Raw genomic sequence first — 24,204 nt, forward strand, 5'->3', positions numbered from 1 at the left:
TATTAAAACACAATTTTTTAACAAATATAGAGCTTTTTGAGCAGTAGCCACAAAAACAGTCATCCATGTATGGATGACAGTAGAAAAATTATTTAAGATTTTCAATAAAGATCATCTAGCAAAAGAGCAAAACTAAAACAGTCTCCACTGGGAAAGTCTTTTCACCCAGGAAAATTAAACAATTTGACTATTATAGAGGAACAGTTTCAATACTTTCTTTTATCAAATAGCTATCTATAGCAGCATTTTTTTTCTCTTTCTGAGCCAAATGAAGGATAACTATGTAACTATGTAGTGCTGCTCATGAGTACAATGCAAACAGATTATGTTTGCATCATCAGTTTGCAATTGTCAAACTGCAAAGAGTCTTGCAATTTGACAATTGCAACACTAAATGTTCTTACGTGTTTTAAAGTTTGTTGTAAATGTTTATTTTCCACTGTGGTGAGTTAAAAGCAGTCTGAGCTTGCTAGAGTGCTTTTAAATCTCTGGGTGAGGTGCCGGTATGCCAAGTCTCCAAGCTGCCTGAGCACAAACGAGAAACTCAGAAACTGCTTGAAAAACATTCTTTCTCTGTACAGGACATTTCCATCAGGAATTTGCAAGAAGTGATGAATTTTAATTTTTCGTAGATGTCAAAGCAGAACATAACGCCCACATTGAAAAAATTTAAATCACAGTCTAACGCCTCCTTTTACTACATTGGTCCATTTGTTTTCAGTACTCAACATGGGTCAGTATGCACATTTTGAGCAATCTGAAGCATCTTTACAAGTAATGTTTATGTTTTTGTGAGACAACTAGCTAGCCTATATGTTTAATGCTCATTTTTTTCTTGTAAACTGAGCATAAGTCCACATAATGGTAAAGCTAACTGCCGTTTGTAGTTCTCTGCTTGTTTGCATCATCCAAAAGAATTCCCCTAGGGAAGTAAGATAAAGCCACAGTTAGCTCTGGTTTGTGGAAATAAATTGTCTGATTGCACAACTGATAAATTCATTCCAGGGAAGAAAATTTTTTTCTGGGTTAGTCAAGCTATTCTAGATTTACAAGCAAATATTTCTGGAAACAAGAACTGCCGGTACATGTTAGAATAACTTTAATTCACATAGATTCTAAAATTTTGATAATACTCCCATGACAAGTTGCAGAGAAACCGAGAATGTTTTGTACACTGAAACACAAACGTCAAATATTTTTGGTCTAGCTTCTAGTGCAAATATCTTACTATACTTGAAATAAGATAAAGCTAACCTACAGCTTTCCTTTCATATCTTTCCGCTGGAAAGATACGAGTGTTTTAAATCAATAATTCCTTTTTATCTATGAAAAAGTACTAGTTCCATTGACCAATTATTTCACTAACATTTTTCCCCAGGTGTTACAATAATGGTGCAATCATATTTCCACTGAAATAATCTTAAATGTATTTCATATAAATTTTCTTCAATTTCTAAAGACGTATAAAGCAAAAAAAAAAAAAAAACATTCTCGAGTTTAGATGAAAAACATTACTGTCTTGTGAACATTACCGTTAAAACGCTCACTTGTTTGCATGAGCAGCAAAGAGGGCAGTATTTATTTTCCAGAACAAATTGAGGTTGATGGTAAGTTTGAAAAGAAAGGCCTCTTTTCTCTTTTTTTGCGGTTATTTTAATTTTTTACTATTTTAATTATAAAAACTTAATTTAAATGTCTTGTCATCAAATTTTAACTGCAAAAACAAGAGATGGCCCCCAGGAACAAACAACTTTCAGCGAGAAATCAAGGCGTGAAACAGGATGTATTTGAATACTAACACACTTCTTGGTTTGCCTTTTTTATGGGATTTATTTACAGTAACAAAAATATAGGATATCACCACTTCTATCCTGTAAATGAGATGATGAGATTTGCACGTTAACAGTTAACAGCAGAGACCAGATTAAATTATTTGTTTATTTGGAACCCATCTCCAAATCACGTCGGCAAAGTTTCTTTTTTTTCCCCTCCTTTTTTTTTTTTTTTTTACTTCCCATTTCACAAAATATTTACAAAAAGATACTTTCCCCCCCATAATGTTAGCTGTTGTAACAACTCCTTTATAGGATGATGAATCATTGCTTACGTCTCTCATCTTTGTTCTTTTAGAAAACGTTCATGAAAAACTTCCTCCCGCTGTTTGTTTCTTTCATACAGTCATTTAAAACAGCATACAGTCCCCCCCTCCCAATTGTTCTGCGTTTGAGTGCTTAAAAAAAAACAGAAAGAAATTCTTCCTTGCATGCTTTCAGCTGCAAACAGGAAGCCAAGAGCTCATGTGCTTGTTTTTTTTTTTTTCTTTTTTTCATAGAGGAAGTGACATCTTTGCCCTGCAGGAAGTACAATTACAGCATCGTCAGATCGTCCAGATGCATGATTGGTTTGGTTTGTCCAGTTTCTGTCTCTACATGATTCCTACAGATGTACCAAATAACACAAAGCCATAGTAATCACAAATAAAGGGGGAAAACTTCGTAGGTTTTTGTTTGCCCTCTTGTGGCAGCAGGAAGGGAGTTTAAGGAATTAGGGGGCTGCTTGTGCCCCAAAGTCGGAGCTCTGTAGTCCCCTACCACCCTCTCCTGTTGCAGGAAGGCATCCACAAGTGCATTGTGGGTGTTCCATGGAAGAGCGTTTTGCGTTCAAGCTGTGCGACGCATCCCTGAACTTAGCAAATGAAAAGGAAGAAGTGCAGAGATGATAAAAATCAAAAAGAGACAGAGAGCGCGGGAAGAAGTGGCGGCCATCTTCTCCTCTTCTTAAAAAGGATCAAACAAAGTCAGTTTGTGGACAAAAATAATATATGAACATCATAAGGCAGCTGGGCCTCAGCATAACTGCAGGGGTGATTATATCAAGAGAAACACGAGCTGAAAGCAGAAGCCTGTTATTTCCCTTTAGCCTCAGTGAAGAATTGTGTAGAAGAATGAAAACATTTTTTCTAATAACAGTTCATTTTCTATCAATTTGATTCCTATTCTATAAATAAAAAGATTAACATCACCCTCTTGTCTCCAGATAGTTTTTTTTTTCCCTGTGTAAAAAACGCAGAGCCAAGTTGTGCCAAAGTGAGCAGAGTTTGTGTTTTATCTACATGAAACACTGGATAAAATTAAAGGAAGATTAAAACGGATCAACCCTGCCCCCGAATGTGTGTGTGTGTGTGTGTCTTCTTTATTTGTGTGCAGATGCAAACACAGTTTCATTCACTGCAAAAACAAACTCTTACCAAATATTTTTGGTCTAGTTTAAATTAAAAATGTCTTATTTGTAGCAAAAGTTTTGGAAGAAAGCTACTCTTTAGCCTTAAAGTTGTTCTTGTACCGGGAATAAATTTAATGTAGCATGCCCAAAAAAATTTTTTAATTTGAAACTAGATGCCTCTTAATAAAGTAAGTGTGCAAAATTCTTTTTAATTTTAGAATCTAAAATGAATAATTTCCTTTTCTTACAAAAAAAAATTCCCAATTGTTTTTTCTTTCGTTCATGTGATAAAAGTTAGGACACCCCTGTTTTTAAGTCAGTAATTCCTTTAATATTGTTGAAAAAGTACTTGGCAGATTATTTCATTTATAACAAGACATTTTCTCCATGTAATAGTAGAAATATTTGATTGGTGGCATCACTAATTTTTCATTAATATTAAAGGAACACACTTAAAACAAGTTCCTGTATCTTTTTGAAAAATGATTTGCAAGTTGGTTATGCTTTATTTCAACTTTACTAAAATTTTTGCACTAGAAACCAGAGAAAAATACTTGGTCGGATTTGGTTTTTGCAGTGTTCGTGAGCTCAGCCGCTATGTGTTGTTTTCAGATTTATAAATCTGTAAAGGTGTGTGCTATTTCGGTGCCCGTCTCTATTTTAAGAGCATAACCACTGCGTTAACTGGTGACGTAGTGCTTGGTGGACGGTTGCCCGTACAGCCCGTAGAAATCTGCATGTCTGTGCGTCTGTGAGGCGTCTATCCAGTCCCTCACCGCCAGCCCCTGCATGGATGGCCCTCCAGAGGCCAGGCCTGGAGGGGCCGGGTAGTCTTGGGGGCTCACCCAGGGGAAGGAGCCCGAGCGCGGGTAGGGAGGGTGGCTGCGGTGGCCCGACACCGACGGCACTCCGGAGCAGTAGCAGTTATCCATGGTGCAGACCAGGATTTTCCTGCCGCCGTATTGCGGCAGCACAGCCTGCTGGGAGGAGTGGGAGGAGCCGCTGCCCCCAGGCGGGAAGTGTGAGGAGCCAAACACGGAGCCGGAGTGGTGGTTGGTCAGGGAGCCGCTCCCGCTTCCGGCGCTGCCGCCCTCACTGATGTGAGGCGGCGCACAGGGGCCCAGAGTCTGCTGGTTGGCGGACTGGCCCTCTCCGGAGGCGGAGCCGGACCCCAGATACGTCTGCTTGGCTAACGACGAAGAGGAAGAAGAGGAGGAAGATGAGGATGAGTCTTTGAAACCCGGAGTGGCGTTTTTTCCCGTGCTGCCGTTTCCCTCCGGGAAGGCGGTGGAATGTTTCCGTTTCTCCGCCCCGGAGCTCTGGCCACTGGGGAAAGCGGCGACGGTCTGCAGGAACGCCGACGGCGGGGTGAGAGGAACTGAGGCAAAACATACAAATTAAAAAGATTAAAAATGTAATCACAGAGATCAGGATGATTCTCCAAGTGCCAATGTTACGCTGCCTACCCTCAAGCGTTCGCTTCAAGCTCTTCTCTCGCTTTGAGATCTCAGAAAGAAACAGCTTAGAGTTCAGATTCCCCACTTTGTAAGGAGGGAGGCTGCTTCCCACGCATGCCTGAGACCTGCAACAAGGTGACAACAGCAAGAAATCATGATGAAGCATCGCAATAAAGTAGAACATAATCAAAACGTTGGCTTCTGTAATTCACTTCAGAAAGTTAAACTCATTTGTTAAAACTGATTTATGACACACAAAGTGATATTATTCAAACACTTTTTCCCTGTTAAAGAATTTAGTTACAAAGAATACCTAAATATTGAATAAGATTATTAAAAAATATTTCTGATACGGAAATGCCGAGTTATGGCTGCATCATCACTGACAAAAAGCTAATTTCTAAAGAAGCTGGCTATTCACAAAGTATTGTATCCAAGAACATTAATGGAAAGTTTAGTAGAATAAAAAACTAAGGTAAATAAAATAAAAAAGTGGAGAGCCAGAGGATCCAAATTGCTTAAAGTCCAGTGTGAAATTTTCCACAGTAAGTGATTTGTTTATGTTTCATTCATTCAGCCAGACCCTGATTTTATTGGCCCTAAAAGTATTAGGGCCAAACTGCAGAAATGTTTGCTAAAGTCATCATATTAGCAGAATAAAAACAAGATTTGCAAAACAACTTAAATTACAAGAAAAACATAATTTAAATGACTTTGATCAAGTTTTGATAAGTTATTGAGCACAGACGTGACCGCATCAGTTCATGCGATTCTTTATAATTAAACTGCTGTTTGCAAAGTTCTTTCAAAGTTCCACTACTGGAAATAATTTGACGCTAATGTGTAAAAAGATGAAGTATTTGGTTATTGTGAAACCAACTTCACAAGACGCTCAACATTCCTCATTTGGACTTTTTGTTATTTTTCACGTAGGAGTTATAAAATTATTACTTTCCCTTTCTAAATATTACTAAAATGTATTTACATGAAAATATTTTAATCTACGAAATACATTATAAATTGAACTGCTGAAAAAAATTTTCTTTTTTGGTCATCTTCTGCATCAGGCAAAAAAATGAGATGATCTCCTCTAAACGATCCAGACGCTTCATTTCTCTCACCTGTCTGTGAGGATTTTAACGGGTTTCGTGTTCTTCATGAAGCTCAGCTCCTCCGCCTTGCTGAAGGCCGTGTGGATGGAGCTCAGCAGCTTCTGGGCCTCGTGCCGCTGCTCCCCCAGGGCCAGAACCTGCGCCGCGTTCTCCTGGAAGAAGCGAGCCTGAGCCCGGTCCAGGGCCTCCAGCGTGCGCCCGAGGTCCTCCTCCAGGAGCTGATGCATGCGCTGGTACTGCAGGCGCACCTCCTCTTTCAGCTCACACACTCTGTCCTGTGAACAGTTTAAGAGTGAATTAAAATGGATATTTCTAGATATATGGATATTATTTGTCAAAATAAAAAGTCTAGTATGAGACAGACAACGCTGGTCAGCAGACCCAAAAAAATGCCTGGGGTTTTTCAACTGCTTTATGGTCATTTTGATGGACTGAATCCAAAAACCATGTTGGTTTTGCTCAATCGGGTCAACTTTCTGAACTAAGCTACATATTCGTTTGGGATCCAGTCACGACGGCTGATTACTGTTGGACTCTGGAGAGAGACATTTCTGCTGCCGTTCGAAGGAACAGAATCTCATGCTCTGAATTTTGCACAATGAACACGTAATGTTCAATTTATATGTACTTACCAATACTTTTGTTTATTATTCAATTTATAGAAAGTTTGTATTATTTAGTTACTACGCTCTGTTAGAAAAACTATTTTTTTCTCCGAAAACCTTTTTAGGATGAGAAATCTTAACGGAAATCAACTGATAATGAAACAAAAATGTCATCAATTTAGTCAGAAGATTGGATTTCCCTAAACCAAATTAGAATAAAAACCTTCTCAATTAGATTGAGAAGAATGGATGTCAGTTCTGGATAACTGCTGCAAAATCGTTCAAATTCAGTGGAGAAAACAGAAATGTTCCCATGTTAAATCCTCCCATATGAGCCATAATACATTTTAGTTGTCCAGTGTAATTCCTGAGATAACATTGCAATCTACAGAAACGCACAGCTCCAGACCAAAAACAACCAACCAGAGCCAGGAGGCGGGTCTTAGCGCTGTAAATCATCCTAATGCACTCGCTGTTAAAAATGCTAATGGTGGAGAAATAACTTACAGTTACAGGAAAACCAGTTATCTGCTGTTATTGGCTAGTTGGTCATGCTAACTAGCCTTAGCTTTAAGACCTACCATCTCACTCTCATTGTGAGAAGGCAAAGGAGCTAGACTTTATTCACAGATCATCTGTCGCATACCATACTCATGGTTTCCCCCAGTTTATTATAAGCCTGTTAGGCCACCAAGCTTGACTTGCGCCCACACCAGGGTAAGCATTGGTTATTCATTTAAGGTTTTTTTTTTATTAAAATATTCGTATTTTTTAATACTTTATAGTTTGTGTTCAGACATTAACCTTCCAATCTTCCAAAAACGCACGACTATCAAGTGATATATACAAATTTCCTGTCAACTTTGAACATTTTTTAACTTAAAAACACGGCTTCCGGCTGGATGAATGACCTCGCGCCCTGAGCCCCGACCTCAGCAAGTTCTCTGGGGGAAACCCAGAAAACTTGCATACCTCAAGCCTTGTATGTCAAATATGCAAAAATATATATTGTTTACAAATGTTGCATACTGCAGCTTTACAGCTAAAATATGTGAATAAAGTCCTTCATACGTACCTCCACTGTACACTTGTCAGAGTCAAGTTTGCAGAGCTGCTCTTCTATCTCCTGCACTCGCTCCTCCACGCGCTCCTGCTGTCTCAGCAGGTTTTGCTGGGCAAAAAAAAAGAAAGAAAAGAAGGGAAGTTATAACCTCCAGTTAGCCACAAGCATTCACTCATCATACCAGAGATACTCGAACTCCTGGAGCTGGCTAATTTAGTCTCCATCCAACATGCAATCCCTGCTAGGGAGGAAAGGAGGGGGACGCTGCCATGGCAACCAGCAGCTATTTAGTGTTTGCGTTAGAGAGCGAGAACCGAAGTTGGGGGAGCTGGAGGCAGAGAGCAGAGATAGATAAATGGCCAGTAAAAAGCTCCAGCAGCTCTGCTCTCCCCTTGGTGCACCTCCGCCTCTTCCTCCTCCTACTCCTCCTCTTCCTCCCCCGTCCAGCACTTTCCTCCTAAAAGACATTAGATCACCCACTGGAGGCTGCTCCATGAGCCGTGGCAATGTTTTAGCAACAGCACCTGTTATTTCTGGGAGGAGGATGGCATGTGAGCAGCGGCAGACGGCTGCTCAGCCAAACCATCTCCCTGCACGGCGAAAACAAAAACATCTCATCGAGTGTTTCTGATCCACTTTCAGGTGCAAATATCTTAAATACCACAACACTAACATACAGATAAGTTTTTAAGCAAGATACAGGAGCTTTTTTAAGTCCATAATTCCTTTATATTGTTTTTTTTTAAAGTACTAGTTTCACTGGCGGATTATTTCATTTATAACTTGTACTTGTTATAATTTGAAAAATATACTCAGTAATTTGAAATAAGAAACGTGTTGCAGTGTGACTGCAAATAAATTAAACATTATCATAGGTGCTTATTATGTTTCGCTTTATACTTTCATATCGGAGCAAGATTTAGCAACTCGGAAGAGGAATCAAACATGGAGAACCAACATTTAGCTTTGTACAAATCTAGAACTTAACCCAATACATTTAGTTTTATGCCCCTCTAATCCAGAACATACTTAAAATCTAGAGAAACCTCTATTTGTTTATAAATTATGCACTACTTTTGTACTTTTCTCTTTTTTGCTGTTACCCTCACCTTTTAGTCTTTCTTTTGATTTTGTTGTTTTGTTTGTATTTCTTTCCAATTTGTGTACAGCACTTTGAACTGCCTTGTTGCTGAAAATGTGCTACATAAATACAATTACCTTAATCATGACTTATGAAAATACTTCTCTTTATTCAAAACTGTTTACCTGTTAACATTCTGCAACCCTTATTGATTTAGTATTGGGGATAATATGCAAACTTAAATATCCTCACAAATAAAACAGAAACCATGCACAGCTGAAGGTTTCTTCACATGCCATCATCATCCTCAGCACAGAGGCATTCCAGCACAAAGCAGCTGATTTTACCAGCAGTGATCAGCTGCTTTAGAGGCCAATAGGAAGGAAAAGCTGCACAGTGTCGGGTCTCGGCGGCACATGGTCGGGAATCGCTGCCCTACATAGCTCTGTTACATGCACAGTTGGTTGGATTCAGGACGGTGACCTGGTTGTGCTGACTGATTGAGTTAGGCTCTGAGCAGAAGCCAGCGCAGAACCAGGAGGAAGAAGAGGAGGAGGAGGGGGAGGGGGCGTGTCTAGCTACATGTATGGGATACCTTTGGGGGAGGGAAGCAGAGGTTAAAAAACAGAGGAAGGGTGCTCTTCAGCTGTCATTTCACTACAGAGCCCCTTCCATCAGCGCAGGAGAGGAGGGCGAGGGGGAAGGTCGGGTCTGGCTTTGGGTGGCGAGAGGGAGGTGAAAGAGGTTTGGGGGCTGATGGAGGTGGAGAGCAGGGCGAGGGAGGGGCTGCAGGGCAGTGAGTGCACCATCATCATCATCATCATCATCATGAGGACAGAGTGGCAAATATCTAAATATATGGATGAACTGGTCCTAGAACGGCACACTAAAGTCGCATAATTACAAATTTCTGATAATTATTGAGTCATTAAATATTATTGTTATTATTATTACTATGTTCTCAGTTATTTATCCACGTTTGCTTTTGTCCTTCTGATTTCTCGTTTTCAAAAACATGTTTGAAATAAATAAATAAGTGTAAACATAATTACATTGAATGTAATATTTACATTATTTTAAAAATAGAACCAGGACTTTAAAGTGTCAATTTCAATTAATTAATTGCATAGATTTTAACGTGTTTAAAATTTTAACACAATTAATCACGTTTGCTTTTTTTTCTGCACCTAAAAGTCTTGAGCTGGAACCTTTCTTTTGTGTTTCTAGTACGTCCATAAAAGTGACGTACCAGCATCTGCAAACAAATCTATGAATGACAAAGCTGCTTTACTTGGGCCGTTGGGGATTCATTTCTGCTTGAAAAAACACTATTGTTGTGTTCAAGTTGTGCTAAAAGGAGTTAGCCAATCACCAGAGTCGTTAAAGCCTAAAATACCATATTAATGCTCAAGGTGTTGCTGCAGCAGCGACGCCCACAGCACTCTTAGTATAAAGACCACGACAATCTGAATAGATTTTTAAATTTTTCAGATTCAAAATTTCAGAAAGTTATTCTGTCATTATTTATCTCTGCCATGCAATTTTACATTATCTGTTTAAATTTAAATCTCCAAACGTCAAATAAACTTAAATTATTTCCACATTAAATTACATGACACTTAAATCTCATATTCTCATCCTTAAATGTAAAATTATTTATACATTTTGCTCCTTGGGACACCCATTCTATGCAACATATTTCCCAATGATGTATAAACATTTTTTTAAGCTGATTTATATTTGCACTTTTTCTGTACTGTCAGTTTTATTATTTCTACTGCATTTCTGTGCAATATCAGTGTGTTCAATATCTATATCACAAAGAACTACAAACCTGCCTTTTACATGCTAATGTAATATTTAACCAGGTGGTCAAACTGATATTGGCATCGCTATAATCACCATGATTGTGCAGCAATATATTGATTTTTTTTTAAAACACCAGTGTTGGTTAAAACATGAGCTGTACATAAAAAAAAGTCTTAATCTCTAAAGAATTTAACTGGGAAACAAGAACAACACCTACAAAACATTATTAGACATGGAAAGCCAATATATATTAATCTCTGCAACAGCACCAATAACCTGATTATTTTTTACATGCAACCAAATATAAAAATGCTTATCAGTCCCATTTTAACCATCTGGTACAAATTGAACAACCTGGATTAATACAGCAGAAGTTAGAATATTTAAACCCTAATCAGGGCCATTTGTGCTCAGTGTTATGTCTGCATTTATCTGCAAACATAAAAATGGAAACATGCAAGGTTTTTTTTTCCTGATTTAGCACCTTTTAGTTGTTTTACCTGTAAATTTTAACTGCCTTATAACATTAGAAATCAAAATCAAGATGTTCGTTTTAAAAGTTTATTGGAAAAAGGCTTGAGGGGTTTTTAAATAGCTGGTATTTCAGACAAATAAATGTAAGGCATTTTGGAAATGGCAATAAAAAAGTAAAAGCAATACCACATTTAAACAACAAATGGCTTCCAAACCAACGTATAAAATAAAATGATTTGAAGTTTGTACTTAAAAACTAATCCTTTAGGCTCTTGGATATGGTGGCAACTCTGCTGATGTTTGTTTTTACAAATGTTTTAACAAGGAAAATGAAAACAGTGTAGATTTTAAGCCAATAGCATTTAAGGTGTTGATGCTGTTGGAATTGTTAACATTATTCAAAACAAACCAACAAAGCCTTAGTTTAACAAAAGCTGTCAATATTTCCAAGTTCAGAGTATTCAATGCAGATAGTTGAGAAAGATAAAACATAACACCTTTGCTGTGCACCATTTCGCCTTCCCTCAGGAGCAACTTCCATACCGAAGTGTGTCCTTTATATTAGCCTCACCTGGCAGCCAATGGGGTTGTGCGATCATTAGACATAAAAAAATGCACTCAAAATTTCCATTTTTTAAATTACTTTGCAATAATTATCCAATGGTAGAAAACCCCAAAAGTACTAGGGTTGAAATGATTAATCACGATTAATCAATTATTGACATATACTGTGAATTAATTAAGAATTGGTTAATTGTGGTTAACTGAAGTACAAAGATTAAAAAAAGTCAATTTACTGAAAGAACACAAAGCCAAACCATTCTTTTAAACATACATTTTCCACTTAAGACACAAAAATATCTTGGCTTTGGCTTCACCTGGTTCAAATTCTGTAAAAAAAAATTGGATAGCACCTTTTGCTATCTGTTAATCAAAACAATAAACAGATCAATGCTACACTGAGTTTTTTATGTGTTGATGTTAGAAGTATTTTTTTTTTTGCTTTGCTATAAATGTTCAAAAGTTCACTATGAGAATGTTTGTTAGGCAATAAAATCTTCATTTTCTAATTTTAAAAAAATAGATTTGTTTATTTACATCTTTTAATGTTTTTCTAATATTGTATAAAGAAAGTTTGAACAAAAAAATCTGTGGATTGTGTCCTTCTTTTTCATAGATAAATGATAATTAAAATGACCAGTAGTTGCAGCTCTAAAAAGTAGTTTCTATACATTTTTTGTTTCATGGGGTAAAACTGTAATATTGTGTGTTAGTAAAAGTAGAAGATTCTGTTCAGTTTTTAATAGTTCCACCCGGCGGCCATGTCACGGGCCCTCACAGGATATTTAACTGTACATACAGCTGAGTCATAGCATTACCTACAGGAAAGGCAGCCTTGTATGTCATGGTTGACACCTAAAAATGTTGGGTGAACTATATGAGTCAGCGAGCAGTGACGCCTTCGTGTTTCTCCTCTCGGCCAAGCTGTGTTCTCACACCCCGTTTCTAAACGTTTTTAAAACTGGCAAGAGCAACCGGAGTGACCCCTGTGCGAACCAGAGGTGGTGAACACCCGGACCCCTCCCCCAGAAACCGAATAGGTTAAAAACAGAAAAAAAGAAGAAGAAAAAAGAGAAAAGTCAGCAGAGGCAAGTGATGAATCACTTTAATCCCTCTTTCCTTCCACTTCTCTCCCACCGCTCCCCCTCCTCTCGACAACTGGTGATCCCTGTGCTCGGATGCACCTGTGCTGGGGAGATAAGGCCCTCTGAGGGGCCCTCATTGTTCCTCCCTCCACTGCATTGTTTGCCATTCCAACAGATGAGAATGGAGGCTTGGAACGGGCCGCAACTGAAAACATGCCGGATAAGAGTGGAAGCGCTCAAAATGCACACATTTCATAGAAACACGAACATCTTATTTTGAGATTTTTCATGAGATTTTCATTCCAAATTTCTCCAGTCAAGTAATTTTAAATGACAGCGAGAGATCACAGAATGTGGCACTTGTTATGTTGATGTTAAGAATATAACATATAAAAGAGTAAAACTCTTTTGGTTAGGGAAGTAGCATTATAGATACACTTGAACTTTCCTTTTTGATAACCGATAATCTGACAAACTCCAACAAGTCAGGTGTGGAAAGTTTACAAATGGATGCAAGTTTGCCTTTTGGGTCATTTCTGGATTTAACTGGATTTGAAAGGAGTCAATTGCCACAGAATATTTTAGGGATGTTTCATAGCTGCTATGGCAAGTGATGATTTAAGGTTTTTTTTAAATGATCTAATCAGCTAGCTCTGAGGAAATGGTGTCATTTGGCTCCAAAGCCTAAAATTGACTCGCAGGAGATTGCTTGTGTTTATTTTGGCCTGATTAGGGTCATATTTGTCATATTTTTCAAGAGTTAACTCACCCAAATGGGCGTTAACGCCATAAATAATGGAAATTAGGTGTAATATATGTCTTTCAGACAAACACACAAGATCAAATTTAAAAACAAGAAAGATTCAGATTCATCCTTTGCTACAAATGATCAAGTGTAAAGGAATGCTGTTATTGCATCTCAGGCAATAGAATTTTATTTTCTTATTAAAAATATGAAATTAACTGTTGATTTATATGTATAAAATGCTTTAATGAAATACATGAAGAATGAGCCGACTGAATAAATCGTTCAATCGTTTAGTTGCAGCCCTACTTTTGACAGAATGACTCTCTGTCAGAAGGGAGTGGTTCCCTCCCACTGTCGCCACATGCTTGCTCAGAAGGAGCGGCTGCAGCTCGTTCAATGACTCAGTGAAATTGGCTGAGCTTCCTGAGGTAGAGACTCTTTAGCCACCTGGCTTTAAAAAGCGAATCTGACCGGATTTAACTTGAATGTATGCAATTGATTTTCACTCAATTATGAGATTCATATTATTAGATTATGTATTTTGATCAGATATTTGAGAGATTACTCCTATTGCAATTAATCGTATGATAAATTCGAATGAGTTTAATAATTTCCATTCTGATTATTAACATTTTGTTGACAGAGACTTTATAATGCATTTTGTTTATAGTTTCCATTGTGAGTTGTCTTTATTTCAGTTTTAGATTGGATGTGTCTTATTTTGGATATTTAAAGTTGTAGTTTGAAGAGTTCTTAACAAAAGTTCACTGTTTCAAAAGCAACAATAATGGGGCAATTTATCGTCCAGGCCTGGAGAGAATAGAGTTTGTCTTTATAGATGAACTAAACATTAAATTAAAAGCATTGCTGTGTGAACACGGCATTTGGTGCGTCTTACTCTGATGTCGTTGCGCCGCAGCTCCACGTCGGTGACGGCGTGGCCGTGGCTGGGGTGGCACCGGGCGAAGCAGCAGTACTGGCACACCGCCGTCTGCTCGGCCTCGCAGTGGTACAGCCGGTATTCGTCGTGCTGCGGGCAGGTCCAGGCCTTGACGGCCTCCGCCTCCACCAGCAGGTGCCCCAGGGCCGAGCACGGCTGCTGCAGGTGCGTCTGGATGTGGGACTGGCAGCACGGGGCATTGCAGCGCAGGCACACCTTGACGGCGGGGAGCGGCGGGCCTCGGCGGCACAGGATGCACTGCAGCGTCGGCGTGCTGGCCTTCTCCACGCTCAGGGCGTTGTACTTCTCCACTATGTTGGACAGTTTGTGGTTCTTCTCCAGACTGGGCTTCTGCGTGTAGGCATGATTGCATTCGGGGCAGCGAGCCAGCGAGGAGTCTTTGGCCCAGGCCTCGCTGATGCAGCCCCGGCAGAAGTTGTGCTTGCAGGGCAGCTGGATGGGATCAGAGAACACGTGCAGGCAGATAGGGCAGATGAGCTCCTCCTCAAAACAGTTCCTCCACGTCTCAGCCATGTCAGAGGCCATGGTGGTGCAGGCAGGCATACAAATCAGGCCTTTTTTAGGCCGCTTTGTGCGTCTCTCTCTCCCAATGGACACCCGACACTCTCAAAAACCCGAGTCCAGAAAGATCAATATTTGTATGCACGCCCTCCCTGACAGATGACGAGTATTGCTTAGTAATGCAGCATGAAGGCAAATTCCCGGAAAACTGAGCTAAGGGAGGCTTCAGGCGAAACACCTTGGTGGATTTCAACACATAAAACAGACGGGGTGACGCTGTTCAGATTACAGGAAGCAGTGCTTTCCTTTCCTCCAAGCCGCTACTCAGAGCCACCAGACCTGCCTTCACTGATTCAGTGTGTGCTCACAGAACAGATCCAAACCCCGTCCGCTACAGGCAAAACCAAGGCACAGAGAACCGCGTACCATCACCCAGACGCATGCATCGCCATGTGACACATGACAGGGATCTTGATCTTTTTTCCTGCTGCCACTCCAGGCCTTCACCCTAACCCAATGACGGATTATGGTCGACTACAGCAACCAGTTCAGAATGAAAAAAGGGCTGCTCAGGTCCACACCCTGGTTCCTATTCTCTATTCACACAGAGAAACGCCTCTGAAAATGTGACTGTATTCCATAGGAGCCTCAAGGACGCCTGATTCCCTCAATAATGAGTACGCAGCGCAATGCTTTTGTCCGCTGAATTATAAATAAGCATCCAGCAGCAATCTAATCACACACAACCTGCGATCGTTTGGCCGCAGGCTGAGAAAAACCAGTCTTATTGCTCAGATGAGAGAGGAGACAAAAAAACAAAACAAAAAACCAAGCACAACCTGTCTTTTTAATCACACAAAGCCATATTTCTGTTTTGATGGATGTGGCATATATATATGTACACAAGGCCTCTGCTTTCTGCCTTATCCAATTTTCTCTCTCAACAAAAGGCCTTATAGTCCAACTCCTCTGAAAATTACACCCAGGCCATCACGTCGAGGCTGTTTACTGCATAGTTAATCGTTTTAATGGTCCAGTCCAGCTCCTGCGCACAAAACAAAGGCTTTTAGGATCCGCAGGAATGTTGGCTGTCGTTGCAGAGCCGTTTGCTTCCCCCCTCCTCTCCTCTCCTCTCCTCTCTCTCGCTTTGACACATCTATCAAATGTCTCCTTTAAACAATGATTATTACAACCATCCCCCCCACCCCCAAATGTACCGTTTGTTTTGTACTTTGGTCTCAAATCGTATTAGCCTATCGATGCCTCAGCCTTTAGCTAGCAACATATTCGTCCCACTTCCTTATCTAGATTAAATCGCCTAAATTACCTCAGACGTCACCTCACCATTTTCTACTGTAGCACAGGTACACAAACACCGGGCAGACTCCTTTCGGTAGAGCTACACTCATAGCTTTTTCGAGGCAGCCATTTTTTTTTTATATTTAGCTAATAAAAATACAAAAATATACCCTCCTGTTCTTAAAGGGGACGTCGCGGTTTCCTGTCCTTGTTGGGGCTAGCTGTCATCAGCCATCTTGCAAATCCTCATTTTAAAAAAATAAACGAAAAGAAAAAAAAAAAAAGAAAAGAAAGGAAATATCCGCCGAGAAAAGGCTGGAGGCTGTCTCCACGAAGCTGCTTTTCGATAGCTGAGCTGCGCACAAACACACGAAGCAAAGGTCCCGTCACTAAAAAATACAAATCTACGTCTTTCTTTCGGTTTTGTAGTCCTGAAGGAGCCGTCTGAACCGGAGAGGGGGGGGGGTTATGCTTATGTTTCGGGGCCTGATGTATCCGGTATGAGTCGATTCCGTGCTTCATAAAATCCTGTACGGTTGTGAATAATAATGTGTGTTTTCTTCCCCCCCTCCTCTTCCTCTTCTCTCTTTTCTTTCTGTCTCTATCGGCCGGGCTGTGGGGAGAGAAGAGGAATGCAGACAAGCTGACTTAACCTGAGTCAAGACGGACGGCGTTAGCGCACTGCTTCCGGAAGGGCTTTTCAAAATAAAGTTCCGAGCGCTAAAGGTTTTCTCCTACTTTTTTTTTATTTACACAACACACCTAAAAACAAACAGAAGCGGAGTTAAAAATTAACTAATATTTGAAAGATTTTTGACGGAAAAAGATGGATTCGAACTACTAACATAAATAAATAAATAAATAAATAAATAAATAAATAAATAAATAAATAAATAAATAAATAAATTTGACTTTAAACTCTGAACTATATGGGAGCACTTAACTGCCAGAGTTAAGGAATAAACTCTGAAACAATACCTTATTATAACATGATTAAAAAATACTTAAAACTGGATAAAAGAGAAACTTTCTCATTTGTCAATGTAATAAAATATAAAACTCATTATATGACAAGATTGATATAATAAAAACCCAGAATATGTTCTTGTTGAAGTGAGAAATGTCATAAAATGAAACAGCAACACCTTTTTGAGTGTCGCCTGGAAGAACCAAGTGAATAAATGGAGACCCGTCCCCTTTATGCACTTTTAGGAAGTCGTAACCTGTCAGATTTATCTCTGACAGGTTAAAGTGAGATATAAAAATATGTTCCATTAAACTTGTTAAAACAAGACACTTTCTTGCTATAACCAGGTACTGCTTCTGAATTTATTGCCTCTTTCTGGCAGTCAAAACCTTCCATGTAACTAAATTTCTATTCCCTAAAATACCTCATTTCCAGTGTTGATCCAACAACAATAAAAATATTAAGAATGAAAGAAGCCCTTCATAATTTATTTTATAGCATCCTGTGCCATATGTGACACAATTCCAGGTTATATAGATATACACTTTACAAGCATATTTGCAGATGCAAGCAGGTCACATGCAATATTTTAATGAAACAAAGAAAAAAAAACTGTTGAAAGCCTTTAAATGATATCAGACATATTTGGCTTGACAAATGAAGGGTGACATTTTTTTTCATCCTTTTGTGGTTATTTTTTTGTAGAATGAAGCTATGCATGCAGTTAGCTGCTGATTGGGAGGAAGCCAGATCCTATAGATTAAAAAATGTTAAAAAAAAAAATTACTGCTGCATTTTTTTTTATTTTTTACATTTTTATGCGTAAAGAGAAAAAAAAAGAAAGCCAAGCAATGCATACGTTTCCACACTTTTATGCAATGTAACATCATTTAAAGGGGAAGAAATATTTTTACAACACAATGTCAGAAGTTACTCCAATTTGAAAAAAAAAATACATAAATAAAAATGAAACTTACCCAGTCGTTCCTGAGCTTTATTTTGAAACCTAATGGTCGAGCTTCCTGTTTGATTTAGCGACTCTATGGTTGACCCGATGCAGTTTCTATTCAACATTAACCGTATGAGCCGCCCCCTCTTTCCTCCTTCCACCTTCCTACCAGCTTCACTGTCACGTGATTTGGACAAACCACGGAGGAAAGGCCAGAGTTCCACTTAATGGGGTTACTGTATGTGTCAAGAGACCTGGACCCTCACCATGCGGTTTTGGGGGAAAACGTGGGTGTGTGTTATTGATGAGGGGAAATAGATTTGGGTGTGCAATAAAATCATACCCACGTATCAGCTACCAGCAAGTTTTACCTAAAAAGAGGAAGTTTAAGTGTCCGTTTGGTAAAATAGAAGTAGAGTCCAACAATCGCTTACATCCTTTTTTATTTATTTATTTGCTGCTATAATTGGGTTTCAAGTACAGTAGAGAGTTTACATGCACTCATCATGACCATGGTTTATGAAGAATAAAAAGCAAGATTGAGTGAAAAAGTTTACTTTCTTTCTGCTCCAGATTTAGACACAATTACATAGATGAGCTAAAATAATCAAAATTTGGTCCAATAACCTTTAATAATTTGATCAGAATTACTTTTAACCTGATGAGACAGAGGCTAATTAATTTCTGATTAATGATTCTGATTGATTGGAGCTCACGGTTTCTCTTGGACAGCATAAGGAACTGTTTCACACCACTTATTGGACTGAGCAACAGTAAGAATGATGGGAAACCATAACAAGAAGATTATGTTAAGCTTTTAAATCCTAAATGTACTGCAATAACCTCAAAGCATGGTGGTGGTAGTGTTATGCTTGGAGGTTTCTGCTTGTTGGAGTCTGTTTGTGTTTTGATTCAAGAAAAAAAAAAAACACAAAAGTTAAACTTTCAATTGAAGATATAAAAAGGTAAATTGAAAATATTGTGAATATTTAAATACGGAATACTTTTTACAGAAAAAAAAGAAAAACAAGATTAAATCATTTCAAAATATGCATTGCATTTCTTGTATGTTGTGTTCAGAATGTGTGGGATCTGCAAAAATGTTAACCATATTCCATAAATATCCACCAGAAATTAATTCAGTGAAAATTATGATAATAAATGATAAATTTATGGATGAATTCATGTAACTTAGATTTTGTTGCTGGGTAAAAAGGAATAAAGTTTCAGCGATGTCTAATTTCCATTGCTTAAACATCGTTATTTATTAAATAAAACAACAACAACAATAAAAATATTAAGAATGAAAGAAGCCCTTCATAATTTATTTTATAGCATCCTGTGCCATAACTGTGTTCAGAAGGCATAATTACAGGATGAAATAATGGATTACTGATATGTGACATAAGAATTTAATGAAATGAATAAATGACAAGAAAAACAAAACAAAGCGACAATAAAATAAATAAAAATCCACAATAATTATTTAATTTTGATAATCTCACTGACCTAAAACAAGGAATTCATTCTGATTTAATAACAAATAGTAACAAAACAATTTTGCATGCTTCTTTTATAGTGTATCTTGATATTTTCTTCAATTTTATGTGAAAATGTAACTAAAAATAAATTTTAAAAAATTAAAGAATCCAACATTGTAAACAATTTCAGTTTAAAACTCAGTTTTATTTTTTAAAACATCAATGATGAAGTAATATGATTGTTACGGTTGATCACAACATGTAACATGTAATTCCTCAGTTATAATGAAATTATGTACATAATTATGAAATTAACCATTTACAGTTATCGATTGATAATGAAGTAAGTTTTTAAACAAAGTTACACTGTATAGAATCGAAAGATCGCGATACTTCATTGAAATACCCATGATATAGCGTGGAGATATAGATTGCGTTTTTATATTACAACGAAAGGAAGCCCTACTTTCGCAGGGCGCTCAAAAATTGAGACAAACTCTTATTGTTCCTCTCCACGGAAATCTTTAGTAAAAGGCGAAAGATTTATACGATCTGAAGAGAAACAAGAGTGTACTGTCGTTGAACGGGCTTGTCAGCCCTTATATTCCAGGGTAAGCAGCTTTCAGTGACGGTGTCAAACGGGTAAAAAAAGAAAAGATGCATAAAGAAACGTAAATAATCTGACTACATTAAAAAATATGTTTTAGCTAATTTTAATTAAAAATAATTTAATTTTATTTCTTTAGGAAGCATTTTTAAAGATTTCGACGCAATGCATGATGGGATTTAACTGCCTTCCCCGCACACCGTCGTTTTAGTTGAGCGGGTAAGGCATAACAGACAAACAAAAAGCTGCTTTTATTGACCCAAATTTAGAATATAATACAAAACGAATGCCCATAATCGAAAGAAGAATATTTGTAATTGATTTTGTAATTAATACTCCAGATTTTCAGTGAGTTTTGGGAAGACACCTTGAAAAGCATTGCTAGTAGGGACTCTATTCATCCACTAGATGGTGCTATCTCTTAAACTTTTTAGGAAATGGCATTCCTCTTGCCATTCATTTCACAACTGTAGTCAATTTATTGTGTGGAAGAACTTCCAGAAGTGATAAATAAATTTGCAAATGAAAGAAAAACATGTAAGAGAACAATCTTTAAATAAGATTGTTGTTATTTTTTTCTTTTCTTATTGTGATCACAAATAACCTTGTAAATTATTATAACACCCAAAAAACACCTCACCACAAAGTGAATGTCTGTGTGACTCTTCTCTGAACTGGTTATTGATTTTGAGATGGCTAAGAATGTTTTTCTTTCAATTCAAGAAGAAAATCTAAAGTGATTTATAAAGCTTTAAAAGAAGAGGATGCAATGAGTTTTCCTCGATTCTAAATGTGATTCTTGAATAAAGCGTCATTTATTCTGTGTATCATGGCTGTTTACGCCAAAGTTTACCTTTGAGACTCAATTCTTTGATAGGGTTTCATTATGTTTTTGTCATGGAAATATTTCTAACAGCTCCAACATAATCCTATTCAACTATTACCAATACTTGTATCTGGTTCAACTGGTTAAAAGATCCACAAACCTTAATGCAACCTATTGGGATTTTATGTAATAAAGCTACAAAACAATGTGCACATTGGTCAACATCGCAAATAATTGTACTTGCAGATTTTTTTGTATGCAAATAAAATATGCAAAGTGTGGTAATCACACTCTGAATCATCTAAATTAATCAATGAAAGTTTCCATTGAAGCTCTGACTGTAATTTTGGGGTTTGGAAGGTGAACTTCTTCCAGTCTGGCCAGTAAAGACAGACATGATGATGCTCTATAAATTAACTACTTCTGGTGGTACAAAAGACTTAATATTCACAGTCTGTTGCAGTATTGACCAGAAGATACGCTTTCTCCTATAATAACAACCTTGAGCCACTGGAAATCCCTCCAACCCAACGGGATCAGGACGCATTTTATCCTCTGTAAACAAAATCAGAAGGTTCAGAGTCAATTTAGGGAGTGTGGACAGAACTACTATGACTTTACATTTATAGTACCTCATCATGTGGGCCAGATTTGTATCCATATTTCTAGAATAAGGTAAGTGGGGCAGTGGTTGAGTGGGCAGTGTGAACATACACTGATGTTCGGTTCCCAACAGCTTCCTCAAGGCACCATCCATCCTGTTACTTATTACATTTTTATTGTGACATTCATAATTATGAACATGTCTTATTTGGTTTGAGCCACAGTGGAGGGGTCAAAAAGTGACATGTGAGTTTGCAGACGTCTGGTTAAGTCAGAATAAAGAAATAAATCTAAAAGAAAATCTGACAGGAGTGACAAAAATGTCTTTACCATCTGAGGCACTTTGGGAAATTTTGCAAAGCAGGCTGGGATAATCCCAAGTCAAGATGTGGCATGTTGAAAGGTGTCTCTACAAGGTATTAGTTTAGGGAAATGCACTCTTATTAAACCAAAACATTGCAGCCAGATTATGTTTCATATCCCTTGTAGTTTCTGTTGATTTCTTCCAGGACTCATGCCTCATTAAAATGTCTGCTTAGGATTTATCTTTGTCTCATTTTTTGTAGTAGTGATTTCAACAATTTTCATATCTGTAGCACCATCTTACACTCAGCCTCTCCTACCAAGGTATCAAACCCTGCCCCTGCCACATGTTAGGAACCATTGAGCAAAGTCAACCCCCAACTAGCGTTTGTGTTTTTCCTGCTCTATTTTTTAGATCTTATCACATTAAGGAAGTACATCTTTATATTTATATTGCAGTTTTCCCTTACAAGACTGTCAGAAAGTGAAGAAAGCTGAAAATATTTACATAACAACAAAGGTTAATGGCAAAGAAATCAATAAAAGAGGATTAAAACTAAATGATTGGTTGTGAAGTAGAAGGTTGTTTCAAAAGAAATGTCTCCCACTGAGTCTGGCCATGATGTAAGGCTGTGAATGTGTAAATCAGGATCTAAAAACTGATTCTTAGTTTCACAGATAACCAAACAGGCATCATGTGGGCCCTTTATTAAACTCCAGTTAAATCCTTGCAGTGGCGTTTCGAGCCACTAGGAGAAATAGTTATTTAATGACTGATTGATGGCAGCAGGTTAAAGGAGAAAATATTGATATTAAAGCTGAATATCATCAGCGTATATATAAGAGGAAACACCATCCCCTTTGTTTGTTAATAATCTGTCCTAAGGGGGATTATCATAATAAAAAAAATCATAATAGCAGATTTAGACGTTACCTTATTTATGGCAACACTAAAAGTGTGATCAGGCAGTTATTGTATGAAATAAACTTTATAGAACCACTCCTGATATTCTACTTCCCAGAAACCAGAGCGCTTCAAATAGTTGTGAACCCGAGCAGACGTGAACACCACGAGAATCAATTTCTACCCCCATGTCAGGATGCCATCAGTTCCCACACATTTTTCTCCAGACATGGTAAAAACAAAGTCTTAGAGCGTTTCATCAACTCAGAGAATGTTGCTTCTTCTGATCTGCAAGGTTTGAACAGAACACAAAGTTCATACCCACATCAATGAGCATCAATCTCTGCTAACTGATTGATCGTCACTATCCAACCTCTACTACCAATATTGTTTTGGTTGTGTTTTCATTTTTCACTTTTGTTGGGTTTTCTTGTTCTGCACTCATCTTCACAATGAACCACACTTCTTTTCTTAGATAGCTGTGTTCTTTATTATGGAACGGTCAGGCATATAGAAAACTTTTCTTCGTCTGGTTCAGTGCTGCCTATATATAAGAACTCGCTCTGACTGCCCCTAGTGGACAACAACAGTACAACATGCACATAAACAGAGTGACAGGATATAGAACATAAAGCTGTACCTTACAAAGTAAATCAGTAAACATGAACACATAACACAAGATAACTTAAAGACAGGTTAAGATGAGAACATATTCCAACACTTTGTTCATTCAACAGCAGCGTTCGTTTCTGACTTTACGGTTGATCAGTCTGTTCTTAGTTGATGTTGGTTTGTTTGATATCCAGAGGAATTTTCTCAAAGTGACCCGAAGGGCAATCCAAAGAAAACACGGTGAAGACAACACTATTTCACAGAGGAAAAAAACCACAGCATTACTGTGTCATGCAAGCCAGATCTGTTGCTTCTTATTCTCAGATTACTTGTTGATTTTTTACGGTTAAATTTAGTGTTTTCTTTCCTTCTCTTCTTCTGGGCCATTGCTCTCCCTCAGTCTGCCTACATGGTCCCCTCTCAGCTGCATCCTGTTACTATTTGCTCCTCTGAATTTACGATCCTCATTCTCTTCCACTCCTTGCCGGATTCTCCTGTTTGCTCAGTTCCCTGCCTGGTTACTTCCTGCGTGTGTTTTTTGTTTTATCTCTGGTTCTTATCGAGATTCTTCAGTATTTTTTTTAATTCATGTTTTGTCATATTCTTTAAATATTCTGCAACACGCCGCCTCAGCCTGGTTTGCTTACTCCATAACGGTGTGTGTGTGTGTGTGAAATAATGGAAAAGTATTATATTTAACATTTGTAGTCATCCAATTTAAACATTTAACTTTTACAAAATGAGGCCAAATTATTAGCCTTTTTTTACTTGGAGACATTGCACTAATCTTTAAATGTACATTTAAAAATCTATAAAGTTTAGAAAGTAAACATTTGGCCACAAAACTTAAAGAAGTACGGTGGAGTTTCAGGTTAATGGTAGCGCTATTCTGTCCTGTCATTTGAATTTTGGTTCCCTCCTTCTTTTCTTGTTCTGAACTGGTGGAGTTTGCATATAACCGGGTGTGGATTCAC

General features: G+C 38.0%; 1 protein-coding gene and 1 non-coding gene across 2 annotated transcripts; both read right to left on the bottom strand.

Moving 5' to 3' along the window:
- Positions 1-1,082: 1,082 nt before the first annotated feature.
- On the bottom strand, positions 1,083-16,636 carry trim8b (tripartite motif containing 8b). Its single transcript, XM_055042661.1, has 5 exons — positions 14,116-16,636; positions 7,472-7,567; positions 5,801-6,066; positions 4,689-4,804; positions 1,083-4,600 (listed from the first exon to the last, which is right to left on the bottom strand). Exons 1-5 carry the CDS (start codon positions 14,719-14,721, stop codon positions 3,903-3,905), a joined length of 1,782 nt encoding a protein of 593 aa, XP_054898636.1. The 5' UTR covers positions 14,722-16,636; the 3' UTR covers positions 1,083-3,902.
- A 3,197-nt stretch (positions 16,637-19,833) lies between these two features.
- Positions 19,834-19,947, bottom strand: LOC129368361 (U5 spliceosomal RNA). The gene has a single exon (XR_008606851.1). It is a non-coding gene; the product is annotated as a U5 spliceosomal RNA (small nuclear RNA).
- Positions 19,948-24,204: the final 4,257 nt, after the last annotated feature.

Source organism: Poeciliopsis prolifica, unplaced genomic scaffold (genome assembly GCF_027474105.1).
Source record: "Poeciliopsis prolifica strain line A6 unplaced genomic scaffold, Auburn_PproV2 SCAFFOLD018, whole genome shotgun sequence".
Lineage (NCBI taxonomy): Eukaryota > Metazoa > Chordata > Actinopteri > Cyprinodontiformes > Poeciliidae > Poeciliopsis > Poeciliopsis prolifica.